This window comes from Athene noctua, chromosome 1 (genome assembly GCF_965140245.1).
Source record: "Athene noctua chromosome 1, bAthNoc1.hap1.1, whole genome shotgun sequence".
Lineage (NCBI taxonomy): Eukaryota > Metazoa > Chordata > Aves > Strigiformes > Strigidae > Athene > Athene noctua.
In genome coordinates this window covers 193,979,472-194,000,225 of record NC_134037.1, presented here as the reverse complement: position 1 = coordinate 194,000,225, position 20,754 = coordinate 193,979,472, and the positions used below count along the sequence as shown (strand labels likewise).

Below are 20,754 nucleotides of genomic sequence, written 5' to 3'. Positions count from 1 at the left end.
GATAAAATTATGCTTAAAAAAAATTATTGTCATCTGTAAGCCTGTTAAAGTTGATTATGATTTTCTCATGATGGTTTTCTTCCCAATGATTGAACAGTATTGTCTATTTTTACAGGGAAAAAAGAATAAATCTGCTTGAATAATAAATTGTTTATCCCAAGATAGAACAAACCATAGTGATGAACTTTTAGAATGGTTACCAAATTAGAACCAAGAATGAAAAACAAGTATTTTCCTGTTCAAGGTTTTGTTTTTAACGTGTTTTTATTTTTAACTCAATTGAGTTCTGATTACAGAAAATTCAAGGCTACCCAGACATCAGACTGCTCAGTTGACTGAAAAGTTTGATGACTTCTCTAAAAAGTGAGGTCTGTGCATGAAATTAAATCACTATCAGTGCTCTGAGATAACTCGGGGTGGTGGTGGTGGTGTGTATGATAACACTTATTAAATAATGTTAAATGAGATCAAACAAGATGTGCAGGATTCAGGAGGGCTCTCAGAGCTCTGGTTGTTTCCCCAGCCTGCTTATGCAACCTCTCTTGCGCAGGCAGTGTTAAGGGCCTGCCATTTTATTACATAAGGTAGCCCGAAAATATACAGCTAGGCAGTTGTGAGTTCCATTAAGTGCTGCATTGGAGTTTCTGTATCAGTTAGCATCTAGAAATTTTAAGAAATGATCGGAAGGACGTAGATGTTGTTGAGTTCGGGATTGTTGCTGTTGTTCTGATAGCAATAGATCTCATCTAAAAGCTAGCAAATACCATCAGCATGAGCTGCACTTGAATGCATTGTGCTTTGACCGTTGCTTAAGTGAACAGCAATACACAGTCTTTGGTTTAGCACAGCTGCAGTAAGCGCAATCCAGAGCTTTAAAATCTGCCTTTCAGATGATTAAGCAAATTGTCTGGTTTAGTAAACAGCCGTCAACACAACATTATTGTTTTAACCAGTGCTTAAGTGCAGTGGATAGCTGAAGAAAATTGATTTCCAACACAACCTCACATTCCCAACTCAGAATTTCAAAGCCTGGTCTCATATAGACGGATAAAACTGTAACTACAGCAACAGCAGGTCAGGGAAGATGACCACCTTGCCCCAAATCCTCTCCCTGACACCGGGCAGCAGCAAAGGCTTGGGAAGCCTGCGTGAGTGGGGCACACATGTAGCAATATTACAGTCTCCCAGCGGAGGCTTCTTCAGCCAGGCATTGTATCTGGGTATTCAATGCCTCTTGGTGGGATTGCTTCCATGAATATAATTGCTTTGTGAACCTACTTGAACCCAAGAAGATAAGGCTGTCTATCCTTGCCATGCCTGCACAGCTCAACAATAGGACACCAGGGAGCAAGCTTGAGTGCTACCTTCCTTTCCGCAGCACTGCTGAAGTTCTAGCTCATGCCCTGGCTCTGCTTTGGAGCACTTCAACTAGCTTCTTCCAACTAGCTCTTTCCATGGCAGATGTATTATAACAGGGCCAGCCCTGAGCAGTGAAGGTGCAAGCCACCAGGAGCCCCTTGACCTTGGGAGCCTTAGGGGGGCCAGACACTGGCCCACTTCATTTTGCAGCGCAGACGGTGCGGGACCACCTGGCTCAGTACGCCCTCCCAGCTGTAGCCAGACATGGGTGCTGAGGGGCAAGTTCAAGAACAAGGCAAACCAACAGTGATATTTCCTCAGGATACTCACCAAGCTTCCAAGAATTTGCAGCTCAAAACTTCCTAAGCCAGAGGCAGTGGTTTTTAATAGCCCTTGATGGATTTCTCTTCCATGAACTCATCCAGTCACCTCATTAGCTGATGTAACCTCTCAGCATCCACATCCTGTGGTGAGGAGCTCAGCCGCCTGACCACACCACGTGAAGAGCCACCTCCTTTTGTTTCCATCCCTACAACTGCCTGCTTCACCCAATGCCCTCCACTGCTGTTGCTGTGAACAGTCATACCCAGTATGCCTTCTCCATGCTTTGCTTAATTTCACAGATTTCTGTTGCGTCGCTTTATCAGCATTGTCACTCCTCAGGCAGGTTTTTTTTAAAAAAAACCCCAAAACCTCATGTCTGAGCACTGAATTTATTATTTTTCTGAGTTATCCATGGAGATTTTATCTAGGCTTCTGCATCTTCAGTGACCTGTAGCAATGAATTTCTATGATTATACATATATATGATTACACATACACTTTCTTCTATTAACTTTCAACCTGACATGCACATTACCTTCATCTGACATGAAGATATGCAAAGCAAAAGGGTGACTGAAACGTCTCAGTAGATGACATTCCGTCATGCTAGCACTTCTTGTATGTTTTGAGATGATGAAGGGGTTTCCTACCTGAACTTCCAAATTTCCACTCTGATCTCAAATGCACATACACATCCTTTAGATTTTTTTCCCACAGCATCATTTCACTTGGCTAGAAATCTTCTACTTTATGCACAGATCCCTAAGAACTGTGGTAAAACAGCTGAAAACACCTTCTGTCATAATCAGACCAGCAAAGACCAGCTGTTTTACACAGACTTGTGCCCAAGCAGGAAAAGGTAAGATCATAACCTCCCTGTTCCCACCATTTACATGGTCTTTTTTGGAGTATCTTGGAGCTCTGGGGATGCTACCCACTGCACAGGCACAGGAGAAAGAGATGGTGTTGCCTCAGAGAGTTTGCAGGCAAAGAAGAGGACAAGGAACAGCAGGCAGGTACTGACAAAGTGCCAGGCAAAGTGTGTGGCAATACTATTTCCTAGTGACAAAGGTCCAAGCTCACCAGAGACCTAACTTTTGGGAGAGTTTTATTTTTCTGAAGCCACAGGTGAATCTGCAGATTGAAGCAGGATTAAAACTAGCGTTGGTGGTGCATAAGACTATTCCTCCCAAACGTGGCAGGTAGCATGCAAGAAACACTGATCTCTGCCGTGGTCCTTGGATAAAGGAACAGAGATGCGTTTACCAAAGTGTAATTAAACAAACGTTCTGGCTGGATTGAGTTGTGCTTCTTGGTTTGCCTTCAAGGGGAAGAGACACGGGAAGAGAAGCATCAAAACCAGTACTTACCCCTCTATCCCCAAAATGTACACCTAATTTATGAGTACGAGGCCAAGAAAGCTGTGCCCCCAAATCCCTCAGTCTAATCTGTCAACATCCCTGAGCCACTGCCAGATAAATGCAAGGAGCAGAGTGAACCACATCTGCAGTTTCTCATCTGCTTACTCAGAGCATGAATTACAGAACCACATCCCTTCTCATCCCCCTGCAACTCCTGTATCTTTGAATTCAGCTGGCGATATACTGGTATATATATCCTGTGAGGCCCGTAGCAGGTCACTACAAAGAGTGATGGCTTTAGTCTCTCTCAAAAACTAAAATACCAAAAGCACCACTACATAAACAAATCCACCACCATCTATGCATTCTGCTTAATACTAATACATGGTGTTTCCTTCACGGAATTCAGTATCAGTCTCATAAAGTCAGTCTATCAGCCAATGCTGATTTCTGACTGAATTAAATTAGATAAAATACAAATATTTGCGTGGCCTCAGCCTAGTTTTTCAAGAGCAAGTTTTAATAAGATCAAGGTTCAACAGAAAGCTAAGTCATATCTAGGAAAATGACTTTTTTTATACAGATAATGAACCCTCTACAAAATCTGCAACTCCAGTGCATCTGCCTTAAGAGCCTGAAAGCAGAACTATAAACACAAATGGGAGTTACTCAATGCAGATTAGAAAGAAAGAAAAGCAACTAAATACACATAAAATACGTATTTGATTGTCATATTCAGTGGTATGGTATTTGCCAATCATCAGTTGTATAGTGATGTAAGTAATGTGATTGCTCAAAATGACGGCTGAACACAGGCAATGACTATCTGAATCATTATGTTTGCTGTGCAAAATGTCCTATCCTTAAAGAATACCAGATCAAACATCAATTGTTGATCTTAATATTCTTACCTTAAACAAATGTATTACTATACAACATCAGTTACATGATTACATACTATTTTTTTCCCACGGGACTTCACTATTTTGATATATTGTTAACATACCGAGCTAAAAATTCTTCCTCCAGTTTAAAAAGTGGAAAACCCACCCTAGCCTTCCACAGCAGTCACCGACTGGGTTGCATCCTTTAGGCCCACAGCTTAAAAATCTAGTGTGAGACTTAACTGGGTCATACAAAGTTACTATCCCATCCGTGGCAAACCTAGTGCTAGAAGAAGGTGGGCAGACACCACAGTGGAGGCCTGAGACTGGCCATGGTGCCATGCCCTGCTCCTTGGAGTGCTGCCTGATGGTAGGGTACAAGATAAGGAGGAGAACAAACCATGGGCTCAGCGCAACTCCAGAGCCTGGGCTCCACAACGGAGATAGCTCCTCTCCAGGTCCAAGGTCCATGACTGGAGCAAAAATAGTTGCTCCTCATGGCAAGGAGACAGCAACAACTTCTGTGATGGGACCAGAGGAGGGATGAAGAAGCGGAGGCAGGGTCTAAAGAACACAATAGGCAGTGTGAGGAGAAAGATGAGAAGGATGAAAAAGCAATAGTACCATGACCCAATCACTGAAAGACTGGAAACCACTGCTTTTGCAGGCTCAGGTCTCCTGTCCCTGCCCACCACAAGTCTCTCATCACCTTTTTCTGCCCTCCATTCCTGCTCCTGGGTCTTCCACCTCTATCTACACTTCCCTGTACCTTGTGCCCAATCTTTGCAACTATGACCCCATTAAGTCCTTTGACTTAATTTGAGGTTCTTGCTCTTCACTTTCCCCATGCCTTCGTCACCAATACTTCTTCTTCTCCATTCTGGTCCCACCATTTCTTGTCACTGTGCCCGTGAATTAAGCAGTTTCCTCCTCCTCCACCCTGCCTCCGCATCAGCAGGTACACCCTGTCACTGAAGACACAGTCTTCAATGTTCCCTCCTTATGGTGCTCACTGTAGCAGTAGCATCTGGGAAGAATAACTGTGAGGGAAGTCCACTTAGCCCTTGAGCCACCAACTGGAGTGCTCTCATTCTTCCCAGGAAGATGAGCAGTTGCTCGGCTCCTAACAACACTGGGGTGTACAGCGTGCTCCACGCCGATGGCATCTTCAGCGAGTGAGTGCAACAGTCAAGCCCTCAACATCCCTCCACCAAGAGTGCGCAACCTGAGCATTGGGACAAAATGATAACTGAGACAAATTCTGGAAGCTTTTCATAGGCTTAACATAAGGCACAGCCCCATCACAAGTCTGATCACAGGCCAAGTATCTTTCTCCTGCTCCAAAACACAAAGCCTCAAGAATTCAATAGTCTCAATGAAAGTGTTTCTCACCATAGCCAAAAAATGCAGATTCACAGAAAAAGAAAGATGAAGGTCTCCTAATGCAGGATGATGTATACCTAAACCATCTTCATCAGATACGGGGCAAAGAATACATTTCCCTCTAACCATGTTTGCAGAAATAGCTGAACCATTTAATCTGAAATTTCCCAAAGAGAGTCTGTCTTCAGTAAACACTCAACCTGGAAAATGTCAGCCTAGGTTTAAGCTTAGCAAATACATAAGCACCTGAAAGCAGAGCATTGTACTGGAAAGCACTAGATAATTTTAACTGCAGACAACATTGCTGCCTATGATAAAATAACAACTCCTTCAAGCGCTCTTGCACGCTCTATGCTAGAAAATGGGGCAATAATCATAACTCTGCAAAGCATAGTCTGTGGGTTCAATCCTGCACACGTGCAGGGCGGCACCTTTATTTGGGAGGGAAAGCACTTTTAGGCAAGCCTACTGTCTCCAGGTTTTGGAGCGGGGCACAGAAGTGCTGCTAGCCGGGGGTGTTGGATACCTGGTTCTGGATACCTGGTGTCGGATACCCAGTTCTGGACAGCCTTCGTTTTCACACGTTCACTGAGACAGCGCACAGCTTGGCAGTTACATTCCCCAAATACTCCTGTTTCCAGGCCGTCCCCGCAGAGCAACTCCGTGTCCATATTTATCTACAGAAATGTATTCAGGATGGGGCCCTCCACCAGCAGACAGCTCTCGGAATCAGACACAGATCAGCAGACGAGCTGGCTAGATCTGGAAACTGCGAACACTAATTATTCAGTATCACCAAACAAACTAAAACACGGTGGGACACAAATTAACATTTCACACCGGGGTAAGAGAGAATTTTCCACTTCAAGAGGCGGCCACTTGTTGAGCTGAATGCTCAGGTTAGTTGTGCCCGTCCGAGGGAACCCGACCCTTCTGGAGATTTCGCACCGTGAAAAGATTTAAGTTCCTCTGCTGGCTGTAATGCTTATAACCGCTAATTATTTCTGAGTCACCTGAGTGAAAGTAAACTGCCATCCTGCAGATAGTTAAGGAGTAGGGAGGAAAGTTTCTGGATGAGCGTGCTTGTTAATTGACAAGTCAGGCTAGTGACCGTGGAGGAAAACACCACTGCACAACTCCCCGTCAATGAAGTCCTGTGTTGCCGCTCCGCCCTGGACTTAATGTTCCCTCGTTCTGCGCACCAAAGGGAAAGAGGCGGGAGCCCGGCGCAGAGCTGCTGCAGCAGCAGCGGGGCTCTCCCGGCACACGGTGCAACCTCTGCTCCCACCAGGAGCCTTCGCCCCATGCAGAAATCCCACTGGGCTTACTGGAAGTTTTCCTCGACCAAACACCGCCCGGTCACGTCGCAGACCCTGGTCCAGCCCAGCCTAGATGAACCCCCAACGCCAGGGAACTGCCAACCACGCCAAAATGAGATGGGGAGGGGGACAAGGTTGGGGGGCAACTTATTTTTGCAAAGGGAGAGGCCAGCCCGGCCGGGACACACACGCCGCTCCCCACGGAAACTTTCCCGCGGCAGAGGCGATGCCGCCCCGCACGGCCGGGCACGTCCGCCGCCCCGCGGCGTGTGGGACGGAGGGGAGCCGACCCCGACTGCCGCCGCGGGGGGGTGGGGGGGTGTCACGCATGGGCGGGCATCCCGCGCGGCTGACCCCCCCCCGCCGCTCGGGTGTCACGGGTGGGCGCCCCGCGGGCAGGAGGGAGGGCCGGGGCCGCAGGGCCGCGCGTTACCTGGGGTGCCGGTGGTGCGGGAGCGCGGCGGGGAAGCCCCAGCCGCCGCCGCTGCTGCTGTCCGCGGTGGCCACCTGGGCGCGGGAGCCGCCGCCGGTGCCGGTGCCCGTGCCGCCGGTGCCTGTGCCGCCGGTGCCCGTGCCGCCGGTGCCTGTGCCGCCGGGCTGGATGCCGCCGCTTTTCCGGTGCCTGCCGGTGCCGCTGCGGCAGCGGCCGCCGCTGCTCCAGCCGCGCAGGAGGCCGGCCTCGGGAGCCGGCAAACTCTTCCTCGCCGACGAGGAGCCGGGGACGCTGCCCGCCTCCTGCCTGCCGCCGGTGCCGGTGCCGGTGCCGGTGCCGTGTCTCATGGTGCGCGGGGCCGCCGCATGCCGCGCTGCCGCCGCCCCGGGCGCCGCGGGACCCAGGCGCGCCGGGGCCAGGGGCTCCGCCGGCAGCGGGAGGCCGCCGGGAGCCCGGGCTGCTGCGGGGGGGGGGCGGGGAGGAGGCCGGGGGCCGGGGGGGCTGCTGGCTGGGGCTCCCGCTGGGGCATTAAGTTGGACGCGCGGCCGAGAGGGGCAGGGCGGGCGCGGGGGCTGCGGGGCCGAGAGTTCTCCGGGAAGTTGGAGCCCGGCGGGCGAGGCGGGGGCATCCTCCTCTCCGCCGGCCCCTCATCGCCCGCCGCCCCTCGCCTGCCCCCTCCGCCGGGCCGCCGCCCCGCGCCCTCGGCCGCCGGCGCTGGGGGGGAGCGCGCCCCACGCCCCGCGCCCGTGGGCAGCCGCGGCCCCGGCGGCTGGCGGCGGATCTCCCGCTCCGGCTTCCTCCGCCGCTCGCTCGCCTTCCCCGGCTGGGAGCGGGGAGGGGGGGGGCCGGAGGCGGGGGGAAGGAGGGGGAGCCCAAACCCGAGCCCGGTGCGCAAAATGGGTCAGGGAGGGGGAAAGGGAACCCGGCGCTCGCCTCCCCCCTCCCCGCGGTGGGCTCCGGGAGGGCCGGGCTGGGGCGGTGGGTAGCGAGAGGGCTGCGGAGGAGCTCTCCCGCCCCGGCTCCCTGTGCACAAGTGCAGGGAATGTTCCACTGACCTACATATTTTTCCAAACATACGTGACCTTTTTTTTTCTCTCTCTCTCTCTCGTTCTGTGGGAGGAGACAGGCGAGGATCCAAGAAAAGGAGAAGCTGGAAAGAGAACGAAAGGGGAAGCAGGGAAAAAAAATAAATAAATAAACCCCTCAACCAAAAAGCCAGCCCCGCATCAAGGATGGTTTCACGACGCCTCGAGCAAACCCCAGCGTGCCCGCGTTTGCATATGTCTGTAGCGACATCCCCGCGCGGCACCGGCGGCCGCCCGCCCCTCCAGCCTGACCCCGGAGCCCCCGCCGGGCAGGGCTGCCCCCGGGACACCGGCCGCCGGCTCCCGGGGCGCCCCGGCTTCGCTCGGCCCCCGGCCCGGGGGGGGACCCCGCGCCCTGCCCGTGCCCCAGCTCCCCGGCGGCGGTGGCGGGGGGGGCGCGGGAGCTGAGCTGGAGCGGGGCACCGCACCGCGCTGCCCCGGGGCAGGTTCCCGGCCTCCCCGGGCACGGGCAGGAGCTCCCGGTTTGGTTATGCAACGCCACACCGGCAATTAGAGCAAAACCTTGACAGAGAGCGGTTCTTTTTTTTTTTTTTTTTTCCCTTGTTGCAAAGTAGGTCATTCTTTTTATTCCCCACTTTGCTTTTTTTTTTTTTTCTTTTTTTTTTTTTTTTTTTTCCTAATACTCCTGCAAAGTGGCCAGTGAGAGATAAGGAAGTGTGCTGGAGCCTAGAAGAAGCTGTTGTTTCGGAGCCTTGCTGTCGCCTCGCCGGGCATTCCTCACGACTTTTGGCGGCGGCAGGCAGCGGGGTTTGGGGTTGCCCTTCTGCCCCAGGGAGGGCAGAAATGGCCGGGGAGCGGGGGGCGCGCCTTGGGCACAGCCCGCGGGTATCCCCGCCGCCTCCCACGTCCCGTTCCCTCCCGCCGCCTCTTTGCCCGCCCCTCCCGGGCCCAAACGCCCGGCTCTTGCCCCTGCCCGCTGTCGCCCTCGCACGATCTCTGCACCCGGGGCTTGCTGGCGCTGCTGTGGCCACCGGGCCAAATCCCCCCCCCCCACCATTGCTGCGCCAAAGAAACACCTGGAGGAGCACCTCTTCCACCCGCAGAAGGCGTCTCCCCCTGGGATACAGTATTTGCTTTCTAGGAGAGTTTCACTTTTTGCTCAGAGAAGGCATTTGCTGGGGAGGGTAAAGCCCCTTTAGCCGCTGCAAACTCTCTTCCCACCAGAAGGGCCTGGCTGCACGGCCATACCTGTACCGGCAGCGTTTGTGTGGTGGGCTGGGGGCTGTTTCCCCATCTCCCCTGGTCCATTCTGCCTCTTTTTTAAAGACACGCTAATCCTTGCGAAATACCAGCCGGCAGAGACCTCTCTGCCCACGCGGGGTGTGTGCGAGTGGGCGCAGCGTGGGGGCTGAAGGTTGCTGCAGCTACCTGGCTCCAGCGAGGAGCCGCGTCGCTTCTCCCACTATCCCGCTGCCCAGCTCACCCAGGTACCCCGCCGCGATGCCCGGCTCCCCCCATACGCCACATCCAGCCAGTTATTTGATCCGATTCAATCCCAAAGGCAAATGTTAATAATTACAAAGTATGGAAAAACGCCGTGCTCTTCTGCTGAGCACTTTTACACCGTACTTTATACAACAGGCATGACTAATGTTGAAAGGGTGAAGTTGTTTACTTTTAACCAAGATTAAATACAAAACTTTGAAAAGCTCCTCCCTTCCTTTGGATGAAACCCAGCATTTTTTCCCATTTGGAAATTGTCAAACAGTGGTTAAACAATCCGTTGGCAAACAAGTAGTGCCTGAGGGAATAAAGCATCAGATACATGGGGAGTGGAATAAAAGACATTTCTGTTCCTGAGGTATTTTTCTTGTGTTGCACAATGAAGTATAACATAAAATCTTCAAGCCTTGTAAGGTTAGAGAAAAGGAATTTCCCATGATTATATGCACCACATGATTTGATATTCCAGTTCTTTTGAAAACCTACCAAAACCCTGCCCCAAAAGCAACCCTATGCTTCCAAAAGCCAGGAAACCAAGTACCTTGAGGAAAATACCACGCTGACAAAGGCAATCGGTGAGAGACAGGGGCATATGGACAAAATTGTATCTCTACTGTGTTTTAACTTTTTCCCTGTGAATTTCTAAGGACTCCATTGCACAAGTGAAGAAGGGAGGCTGGTTAAGGTTTCTTAATTCATTCCCTAGGTTACCAGTGTAAACTTTAATTAGGGCAACAAACAGCAGATTGGTTGAGGGTGAGGCAGGCTTTTCCCGGCGCATACCTGAGTCCCGTTGTGAAATACCAGACATTCAAAACATGCAGCCTTTCTCTCGGTCTGGTGACACATAGAAAACAACCTAATACTGTCAATACTGTATTCTCTCTGGAAATTTACCAAAGGGTTACACTAGATGCCACATGTAAGAACTTCAGGGAAGGAGCCCAGCGTTCAATTTAAAAAAAAAAAAAAAAAAAAAGTCATTTTATAATCATGAAACATCAGTAAGTAACTTTTCAGACAGGAGGAGCCTGTGATCCAAAGCCGCAATCCCTTTTGTTTTGACTAGAATAGGCTGGCCAACCTTCACGGCCCAGAAATGATGCAGCAGGGTTTTCAATGGGCCATGAACCACAAGCTAGGTGCCTCCCAGGGTGGAGGGCCAAGGGGAAGCGCGGGAGAGGACAGCAGCTCCCACAGGACCCCACTGCTCCATTGCGGCAAGCCCGCGGGATGTTGTGGGGTTGGGTGAGAGTTCAGCCCAGACATACTGGGTTTAATTCTGCTGGCTTGCTTTCCTTCACTGCCAGGGATCTGGATTATGTGGTGCCGCCACCACTGTGGGATGTAATCCTCAGCAAAGGAGCTACCTTGGACATCACTTGGCTCCAGAGACAGACCCTGGCCACCACAACCTGGAAGCACAGGCATTACCTGTGCAGTATCTATGCTTTTAACCTTTAACAGACACAAGTACATATTACAGGAAAGTAAAATGCAATTTGCAGCCCTTAATTTAAATGTGAAACCTACGTAATTTAAATGCAAAGCCTACATTTGGATTAGTGTTTGTGTGGAAGTAAAAAGGGGTCCCCCAAACAATAATTGTCTAATCAACATAAATGGCAACAGTGGTGCAAAAGTCAGGGATGGACCTCTGAGGGAGAGGGGCCTGATGGAAAAGAATAAAGGACCCTCAAAGAGCTGACCAAATTGCACTGAATATGCAACTACTCTATTAAGTTTTCAAGTAAGCAAGGAGGAGATGAAAAGAATTAATTAGATTAATATTAATTAGGGGGCAGGACAGACCTTGGGACACTTGTCCCCCTACCTTCCACACTGAAAGAGAGGGCAGCAGGGACAAATACATGAGAAATAAATCTAGTGGCTCCTGTTAAAGTTGTTGCACCGGCCATCGCTGCTGGGAGCTCTGCGTTGCTTTCCAGCCAGCCTGGCTGGGGGAGGTGAGCACAAAAGCATGAGAGCAGATGTGGAGAGCTCCTGCTTTGGGCAATGCACTTCTGCAACCAATTTTGGCAGAAATTTCTGCAGAGAAGAATGGTCTTCAAAGGATCAGCATTAGTTTTCATTCTGCGGCCTGCAGCTTCCTGAGGGCGGGAGAGGTAGTGCATACTTATCAACCAGCAGCACAGCCTCCAAATCAGGGAAAGGCAGAGAGATGCCACAGTGATACGGACTTCAGATGCATCCTACTGGTGCTGCCCTAAGCACTGGAGTAGGATGTCTGATGGGTCCTCTGGACCTCTTCAGCTAGAAACCCAAAATTCCAGGTTTTCTGCATGGTTATTACAAGAGAAAAGCCAATTTGCTGATTTGAATTTACCTTAGTCTGATCTACTTCAAGGCAAAAATTTATCCATTGCCAGAGTTTTCATGGAAGAACTTAGTCATGTATACAAGCTACCTGAGGGCCTGACTTTCCCAGCTTATTCAAAAAAGGGGTTGCAGGTTTTCTTTAAGCAGTTAATGCACAGAGTGAGGAGGAAGAAGGCATGGGTTGAAAAATTAGAGACTAAACACTGAATAGACTTAATGTCTGGAAGGACTGAAGTTGCTGCTGGGTGCTCAGAAAGCCCTAAAGTTTTCTGCCTGGCAATCTTGTGGCTGAGCATTTACCACCTTCCTGTGAAGCAAAACAGTCCTGCAGCATGAGCTGTACGTATGCACTCATTTGCCACAGAGCATACTGCTTCTATGTGTGACAGCCTAGTGAGCCAGAGCTCAAGACTGTGGAAATAATTCCTTCTCATATGGGAAAGAGGTGATCTACTTACCCTCTGGTTGACAGTGGCTTTTGTGCCAGTGCACCTCTTGGCCCATACAGGACCTTCTGTTCACTCGCAGCAGGACACTAATAGATTCATGGCAAAGTCCTGTTTCAGTGGGACCATGCTGGTTAATATGAATAAGGGATTATGGTGTGGCTGTACCTGGGAGAAAGGCTCTGGTCTGATGGAGTTAGATGGAGTTTGTTTAGGTCTGAGAGATGTTCAAGAAAATTAACTTCAAACTCAAACCCAGGAGTAAGGGATCTGCTATTTTTCTCTGGAAGTCCCGTTGAAACAGACAATAATAAAAGGTTGTAGTGCCACGACTGAATTAAGAACGTATAGGAGAAGTCTGAACGCAAACACAGCATCTTCAGCTTTACCTTGACCAAGAAAACCAACTACGCTAACGTTGGACTGTGGTAGTATTTTTTTGGCAAGACAAAATCCCTATAGATCTGTGCAAATATTTTAACTCCTGGCAGGTTTCACAGAGACCTCCTACCTCTTCCAGAAGCTCTTGATGAGCAGCAGGAAGGTGGAATGAACCATTGCCTCTCTCATTGCAACAGGCAGCCCGATCCCCCTCTCGACTGTCTTCAGCAGGAGCTGGCTTATGGCAGGAGTTCATCCTCACTTTGAGGATTCCACACACTTTTCCAAATTCTTTGTTACTTGCTTCCCCTTCTTTTTTCCTGAGTACTGTCCTTGCTCACAGCCTTGGAGTTACACTCCCTACCACCACACAGTTGCTCTTTTTGAAATTCTCAGCTTGCTTTGATTCTGTGCAACACCCCACTCTTGCACCTAGCATAAGGTCATTATGTTATTATTACTAATGACACATGTTAGTGAAAATATGGAAAATTTAAACGTGAAAGTTAAGTAAATAACAGAAGGAATATAAAAACCTTCAAACTTGGGATGGATCTGCCCTCACATAGACAGCTTTGTCATCTATGATTCTCAAAGCACTAAGCATCTATCAGTATCAAGACAATGTGTAAGTCTGAACATAGCTGCTTGAGTTTAAAGAGCTCAGAAGATTTTCTTCTAGGATGTTTGTAGCATACATTCTGAGATCTTTCTCATTGTCTTCTCTTGTACAACCCCTACATATGAGAAGAGACTCTTAGGGCCATTGATTCTGACCTCCTGAACAAATCCAGGACACAGAATTTCTTCTTAGTGCATCTGTCCAGGTACCTTATTATTGTGTTTTTAAAAGACATTAATCTTGACTTTAAAAAAAAATCAGATGAGGCTTGTCTCTTCATTATCTCTTTCAATGTTTTGACTGGTGTCGCCTAAACTGCATCAGTTGGTAGGCACTAGAAGTCAACAAGGCACTAGGAGTGTTCTGCAATGTGCTCACCCCAGTCTGAAGAGATGCTAAATTCCTGGTAACAATAAAAAAACCCTCCACTGAGTTAAATCATGCACTTAAAAACAATCTACGTTGCTGTTTTAAACTTAGTTTGAGTATAGTCATACAGTTAAAAAAAAAAAAAAAGTTCAGAAAACATTTTTCCTTTGAGCTAGATTATTTCCTTTCTGTGTTGTCAATGAAAATGGTCTGTTTCATGGACTGCTCTTCCTTTTTTGTGGCTGTCAGCTTCTCTCCCTGATATTAATGCAAACGCAGTTCTGATTTCATTATGAGCACCCCAGGGAGAACGTTCAAATACAAACAAAACCCTTGAAAACAATTTTGCTAATACAAAATCAGGTGAGATGTTCTGCTGCTTTTACAAAGTCAGAGCTCTGGCTGTAAAACATTGGAAGGTGTATTTGGCCTCTGTCATGAGGGCAGGCTGCGTGCAGACACAGCTGTGCTAATAGCACAGGCTGTGCTATTCCACTTGCACAGAGCATTGCAGGAGGGAAGGAAGCAGAGGAAGAGAAAGTGTTAAAAAGGTAAATATTGACTCAAAGAAAGGAGACATAAAGGAGAATGTGGGAGAACTGTAAATGAGCCATAGAAGATGGAGAAAAATTCTTCAGCAACTGTAATTAGGTTAGATTTCAGAAGTAATTGCAGTGTTCCAGCATCAGCAGATACTGTAGGCAATATTTGCCTTCAGCTGCGTTTGCAGAGAAGATGAGTTGTTTCAGCCTGCAGGGCCTGATCCTGATGTGATTGCACCGATTGCACACAGACGTGAGCCCAGTGCAGCAGTCAATGTCCTCCCTCTTCACACTGCTGGAAGCGGGAGCGACGTCCGGCCGGGTGGTTTGAAGGCAGTGGAAGCGGTGACAGAAACACAGTGGCGTGTGTGGATGCAAACACACAGCCTAACTGGAAGAATAAGTATTTAATGGAGCTGCTGTTGCAAAATTGTGTTAACAATTCAATACTGAACAAAGGGTGCTTAAACTATCGCCAGTGCCTGACTGATGCCGCCACCTTTGCAGAGGGCATGGGGAGGCTGGACTGGTGCCTACCTCCTTGCCACAGGTTGGAGCAGTAACTGGGATGTGGGAACTGCAATCCCCTCTGGTTCCTTTAAGATGTACTACTCCTGTATAAAACCAGATTATATAGGCTTTCTGCAGGGAAAATAGATTTCACCTTTAAGTCTTCTGCAGAGGTTTTACATTAGCAGTTCATGCACCATCAGAAAATCAATTACCATTGGTATTACATGCAGATGAACAGCGCAGAGTAATGGAGAATTCATTTTACACAATGCTTTTAATAAAATGCTAAATACAGCAAAATATTTTCCAAAGGGCTATTTATAGGCTCCGTGTGGGAAGTATGTCTCCGAGGGGAAGTCTGCACCTTTGTGATTCGGATGAGGAGTAAGTCTCAGCCTTCTTAATGCTAACATTGGTCAAGCACATATTTCTGCTAGGATGGATTAAAGATGACAGCAGTCCATCATCTGTATTGTGATGGCTGAAACTTCACACAGAAAAACACTTTTTCTTTTAAAAATAAGAGTTTTACAGGCTGCGTTGTTGCAGTGCCAGTTGTTGCAAGATCTAAAATAACTGAATTACTCCCTTGTTCTTGACACTCTTATCATCTTTTCCTGTTCTTAATGCCAAGGCAGTTTGCTGATTAGATTTGCGGTGTGTATTTCAGTAAATCATTGACATCAACACCTCTTTACAAACAGAGAGGTATCTGCAGTCACAGCCCTATTCCTACCTGAGTTTGGGGATGTAGCTGGGGCAAAGAAAGGGACTCAGATAGTTTTATCAGGAAGCAATTATGAAAATAAGAACAGCGAGCAGGGCCAGAGCAAAGTACGCTGCCTCTAACTGTGGCCAGAAAGAGAAGTCTGAGGAAATGAACAAGAATAGTACAAGCATGCACTTCCCTGGAGTGCTCTCTCAGCCGTCAATAGTTTATGCTCAGGAGCTCCCCGTATGCCCATGTAACCACCATGGGCAACATCTTCCTGCAGGGAACCCCACAGCTTAAGTATACACTTTATGAAGAGCCATCTGGTTTCGCTCATTTTGAACCTGCTAACATTATTTGGCACCCTTTTATTCTTGTGTTGGAAGAGAAGGGCAATAATCAGTCCCTCTCCACCCTTTTTATGCTACTCGTGCTTTTATAGACATGTGTCATATCTCCTCTGTCATCACTTTTCCAAGCTGAAGAGCTGAAGTATGAAAACTACTCCATGGTTTTGGTCATCTCTGTGGCTCTTCTCTGAATGTTTTCCACTATGTTTTCTCTAAGGTGAGGACAAGGACCAGCACATAATATTCAACAGGCATCCAAGTGAGCACACACTAAATCTGTACAGGTGCATGATGGTATTCTTGCTTTTCCGTCCCTAATAACTGCTATCATGGTGCAGTGGCTCTTGTGTCTTTAAGATCTTCTGAAATTCATAGTACATTTAGTTACATGAGCTCAAGAACAGTTTTTTTCCATTTACCTTTATTTTTTTAATAGCCCTGCTGAATCCAGCCCAAAATAATAGAAATTTGCCTTAATTTATCTACAGATTTAGCTCTATTGAAAGAAAAGAATGGCTAGAAGAATATTGCTAAGGAGAAAATGTGTTCTTATTCATTGTAACTTCCAAGATTTCTGTAGGGGCTATATTTAAGTTATGTACATAAAAAATAGTCATGCTGGAGGGGGAAGGGGGATCAACCACATAAAACTTGAACGGCGAAAGGAAATGTTTCAAAATGTTCTAAACTTGTGAAAATAAATGTATGATAGGATAGAATAATATAAAAAAAACCTGTGACAATTTCCCTGCAATAGAATGTACTCCCTCCTTTTAAATATTTTTGTTAGAGCTGAAACCCATGAAACCATGAAAACAACTAAAATAACAGATGAATCCTTCTGCCTGTTGCTGTTGCAATCTATTACTTGCAGGAAGGAAGCTTGTTTATTTTAAAATATCCTCCTTTCGCTTAAAGATGTAGTCATATGTTTGTATTACTTGAAAACTGTTGTAAATATCGTAATTACCCAGTTCCTTTTTCATTTCACAATCCTTGGTAGGTGTATTATTTTACTTCTTAGAAATTTAATCTAATCTGTGCTGGTACTATTAAGTAAGGCTGATACGGCACAATAGAAAACCAGCAGTGATGACCTAAGCTTCAGTCTGACGTTTTCTCCTTCCAGGGTAACCAATATCTATTTCCCACTTGGCTCCACCAAGCAAACACCAAAGTCCCCAGCTGACATCTGCCCTCAGGTTTTCCACCAGTTCCTCCTGCAGCAGTGGCCCGTATTCCCTGCTGTCACCCTGGGATTAGACTGACTACCTCAAGCCGAGTGCCACGTGGTACAAATACTGAACTTGTGCCTTAAAATGTCTCTCCAAAATTGTGCCTAAGTATTTCCAGCTGCCTTATGAGGGTGAGTGAAATGGTCTGAAAGCTTAATTTCAATTAAAATAATCTCTGCTCTAGCTCTACTTGCAACAATCAGCAGTGGCATTCAGCTTTCATAAGCTGATGGTAACGGTGTATTGGCAGGAGTGTGTTGGCCTGTTCACTACTTCTGAGAAGAGCAAACAGCTCTGATCTGCAACACACAAACAGAACTTAATATTTTGGAAACCCTTGATCTTCAAAATTCCTATCCCTACCACTCTATCTTGGGTTAGATATTTGGAAGTCTTCCATGGAGATGCAGACATTTCTGTGGGGCACAATGAGCTTTTGACTTTCTTTGATTATTTATTTTTAGAAAGATAGAAAGCAAAGATCTGTTTGTGAGCACGCCTGCCTCAGGCAGCCACTATTCACAGTGAAAGCTGAGTAACAGTTTGCTATTCAAACAAAAATCTGAGTGTGTTGTACAACTGCAACAATACGAGACATGGAAAGATGGCATGGAGCTATTCCTTCCTGCCTGGTAAAGAAGGAAGCTTTTGGAGAGGCAGGTAGAGAGAAGGGTATATTGACAATGTATTGGCAAGGCATGACTCAAGGGTGAATAGGCCATCAGCAGATGTGTGGGGCATAGAGCAAAGAAGAGGACAAGAAGCCAGGATGAGATGCACAGAGGTCTGGTGGGTAGCATAGACTAAGACTTGCAGGGATTTAGTGTGACTTAGTGATGTCAGCACTTTGCTGAGACCCTGGAGTCATTAGTGTAAGACTGAAGTTTAGTGAGCTGCCTTATGGCCTCTGGCAAGTCACTTAAGCTCCCCGTGTCTCAGATTTTCCTCTCATGTCTTCCTGCTCGTCAAATCAGCATCAATAACTAATTGTCAAGAGATGGGAAAAGAAAGATAAATTGTGGTGGGACCTAAAGATGGGGACACAGAGCCTGAGTCAAAAGGTGAGATTATTCTGTGTGGTTCAGGAGAAGGGATGAGACGATGTTAGTTCTCTTCGGCTAGATCTTGAGCAGAAGATCTGACATCATTATGTTCTCAGCTCTAAATGTGGAGAGAACGATGCTGGGGATGAGGTACAGAACGTGCAGCACGCAGCCAGCACGACAAAGTCGTTGCCAGGTAGAGATAAATGTAGGACAGCCAAATTACATAAGGCCCAACTTTCTTGGTCTTTGGCTGCTAAAGAAGTATGGGGTGTTCAGAAACCCTTCCTGTGTTATGGGGCAGAGCACAACAAGCTCAGGGAGTACTCAGGGCGCAACACATGCTGGTGCTCCTTTGTGTTTATTTTTTGTTTTAATAATCAAAATCAGCTAGTCGATGTCCTTGTGGATGTACTCAAGTTTGTTTTCAGTTCTCATGTATGTGATGATGCACCTTGTCACGTGCTGGTGGATTAGTTTGTTTATACATGCTTGGCTTCAAAGGCTGAGCATCGTACGAACGCAGCACAGTAAGGAAGCACTGCAGTCTGAGCCTTAGGTCCCAGCTGTGTTCTCCATTCAAATGGCCCCCCAAACTGGCACTCCAGCCCTGTGTGCTGCACCCATGTCCCCTCAGAGTCAGGTGTCAATGCCAGGTCTCAAGTTTTAATTTGTTTTAGAGACTTTCAGACAGTGACTCCAGTACATCTGGAAATTGCAAGCTGTTTATGTAGATATAGCCATAGTGTATCCTCTTTTAGAGAGGCAGTATCCACTATTTTAAAAATCTTCTAAAAAGTCAGAAGAAAAAGACTTACATGACACCTCAGGAACTCGCTTGGCTGTCAACTACTAGTCAGGTTTCCTGATGCCAAGGTACAGTCCCTCTCTGTACCAAGAAGGGTTAGTTTAACCTGAGCTCCTAGCTTACGTTATGAAAGAAATGCAATGAACTATATACATCTTAAAGCACCGATCAGTCCTGAAGCAATCGTTCCTTTAATGGAAGGAAGAGCTATGGACTGGTGTAGAGGAGATCTGAGGCTCCTGAACATACCAAATCCATACAATACATTAATTATTTATAACTCTATAGGGTTTAACTGAAATTATAAATGAGTCCAGCTCCCCATTCAATCAATCCAAATTTAGGTTTCTACATGTCAGTTGGGTGTCTAAGCTTCTGTAATAGTCACTGGAGATCTGAAGACTACAGTCAGTGGAGCCAGGAGTAGTTCAGCTAAGCAAATGATGGAGTTTTCCCTATAAAGTTATGAATTATTTCTCTTAATTCCATTCCCTATTGTGTGAATTTCCACTGACTCTAATGGAGGTTTAGACAGCTGGCTCACATACAGATATCTATATTGCATTCAACTAAATTTAGGCATCCAAATCAGCAGTTAAATCCCTCTGTATAAGGCTTATTAGGTCAGACTCATCTGGGCAGGTGTGTGGCCTTCTGTTCTCTGTGCTTTACTTCAGTGCAGAACTTCTCATACTGTCAGGACTGAACATTGAAGTGACAGGTCTCAAAACAGAATAAATTGCTTCCGAATATGCTTTATATAGATGAAATGTATTTGAACTTTCAAATTTCTGATTCCTGAAAATCTGAACTTTCAAATTCCTGATTCCTAAAATTGTATGTCTGGAAGAATACCTGATGCACCATCCAAAGAATGTGATCCTGAAATAATAGTCTTTAAATAGTGGGGCTGATTGCCACCAACACCACAGAGGATGAATTAGATCAGAATCAAGGTCTATCCAACCTCATACCTGTTTTTCAGTGAAAACAGTCAGGAGATAGTCCAGAAAGGTGTGATTCTTCCCCTTCTGTGCCATCACAGCTTCAGCAATCAACAACTGTTTAGGCACTTCGTATGCTGGAGAATGCATCCAGGCAACTTTGTGTAGTGCCCCTATGGGCTCTCTCCCTCACAAAGTTATTCAAACCCTTTCGGAATCTGTTCATATCTTGGACCTCCTCGACATGCATTTCTTCAGGATGAGATCGTCAGGACCCGCTGCTGTGGCAGTAGGGTCCACAATATAAATATACTGTGTGTGAAATCGGCATTCCTTTGTTTTCTTCAGATGTGTTTTTCAGAGGTGTCCCCTTGCTGTAGCATCTGGTGAAATAGTGAACTCTCATTCCCTGCTCACCTTCTTCATCACTTTTCAGATTTTATAGATATCTATTGTAGTCTGTCTTTGACAGAACAAATGTTGATTATAATAGTTGCAAATGTTTGACAAGACTTTAGTTTGTAGGAGAATCATCTCCAGGAACCTGAGCAAGGGCTCACTGTAGAAAGACATCCCTAATGAAGATAAAATATCTAGTTGAAAAAAATTACCTTCAGAGAACTAATACTGGATTTTCCCTCAACAAAGTCCTCTGATTTGGTCAGATATTTTTAGTACATGAGTTGTTGGTCTCTGTGAAACAAGACGAGGGATGACTAGAGTCTCTTTCTCCATTTTACTTCTCACATGAGATCCAAGGTATGAAATCCTTACCCATTCACAAAACACCCTCAAGATTAATCCATTACTAGTGGTATCTTCAGTTTTCATTTCCAA

General features: G+C 46.9%; 1 protein-coding gene across 3 annotated transcripts in view; it reads right to left on the bottom strand.

The window, feature by feature from the left end:
• The window catches only part of NPAS2 (neuronal PAS domain protein 2), a 107,655-nt gene extending 99,596 nt beyond the window's left edge, over positions 1–8,059 (bottom strand). For all 3 annotated transcript variants that reach the window (XM_074908825.1, XM_074908834.1, XM_074908844.1), the window contains exon 1: positions 7,064–8,059. In XM_074908825.1, the coding sequence (XP_074764926.1) occupies positions 7,064–7,410 (347 nt within the window). In that variant the 5' untranslated portion in view covers positions 7,411–8,059. The remainder of the gene's footprint in view (positions 1–7,063) is intronic.
• Positions 8,060–20,754: the final 12,695 nt, after the last annotated feature.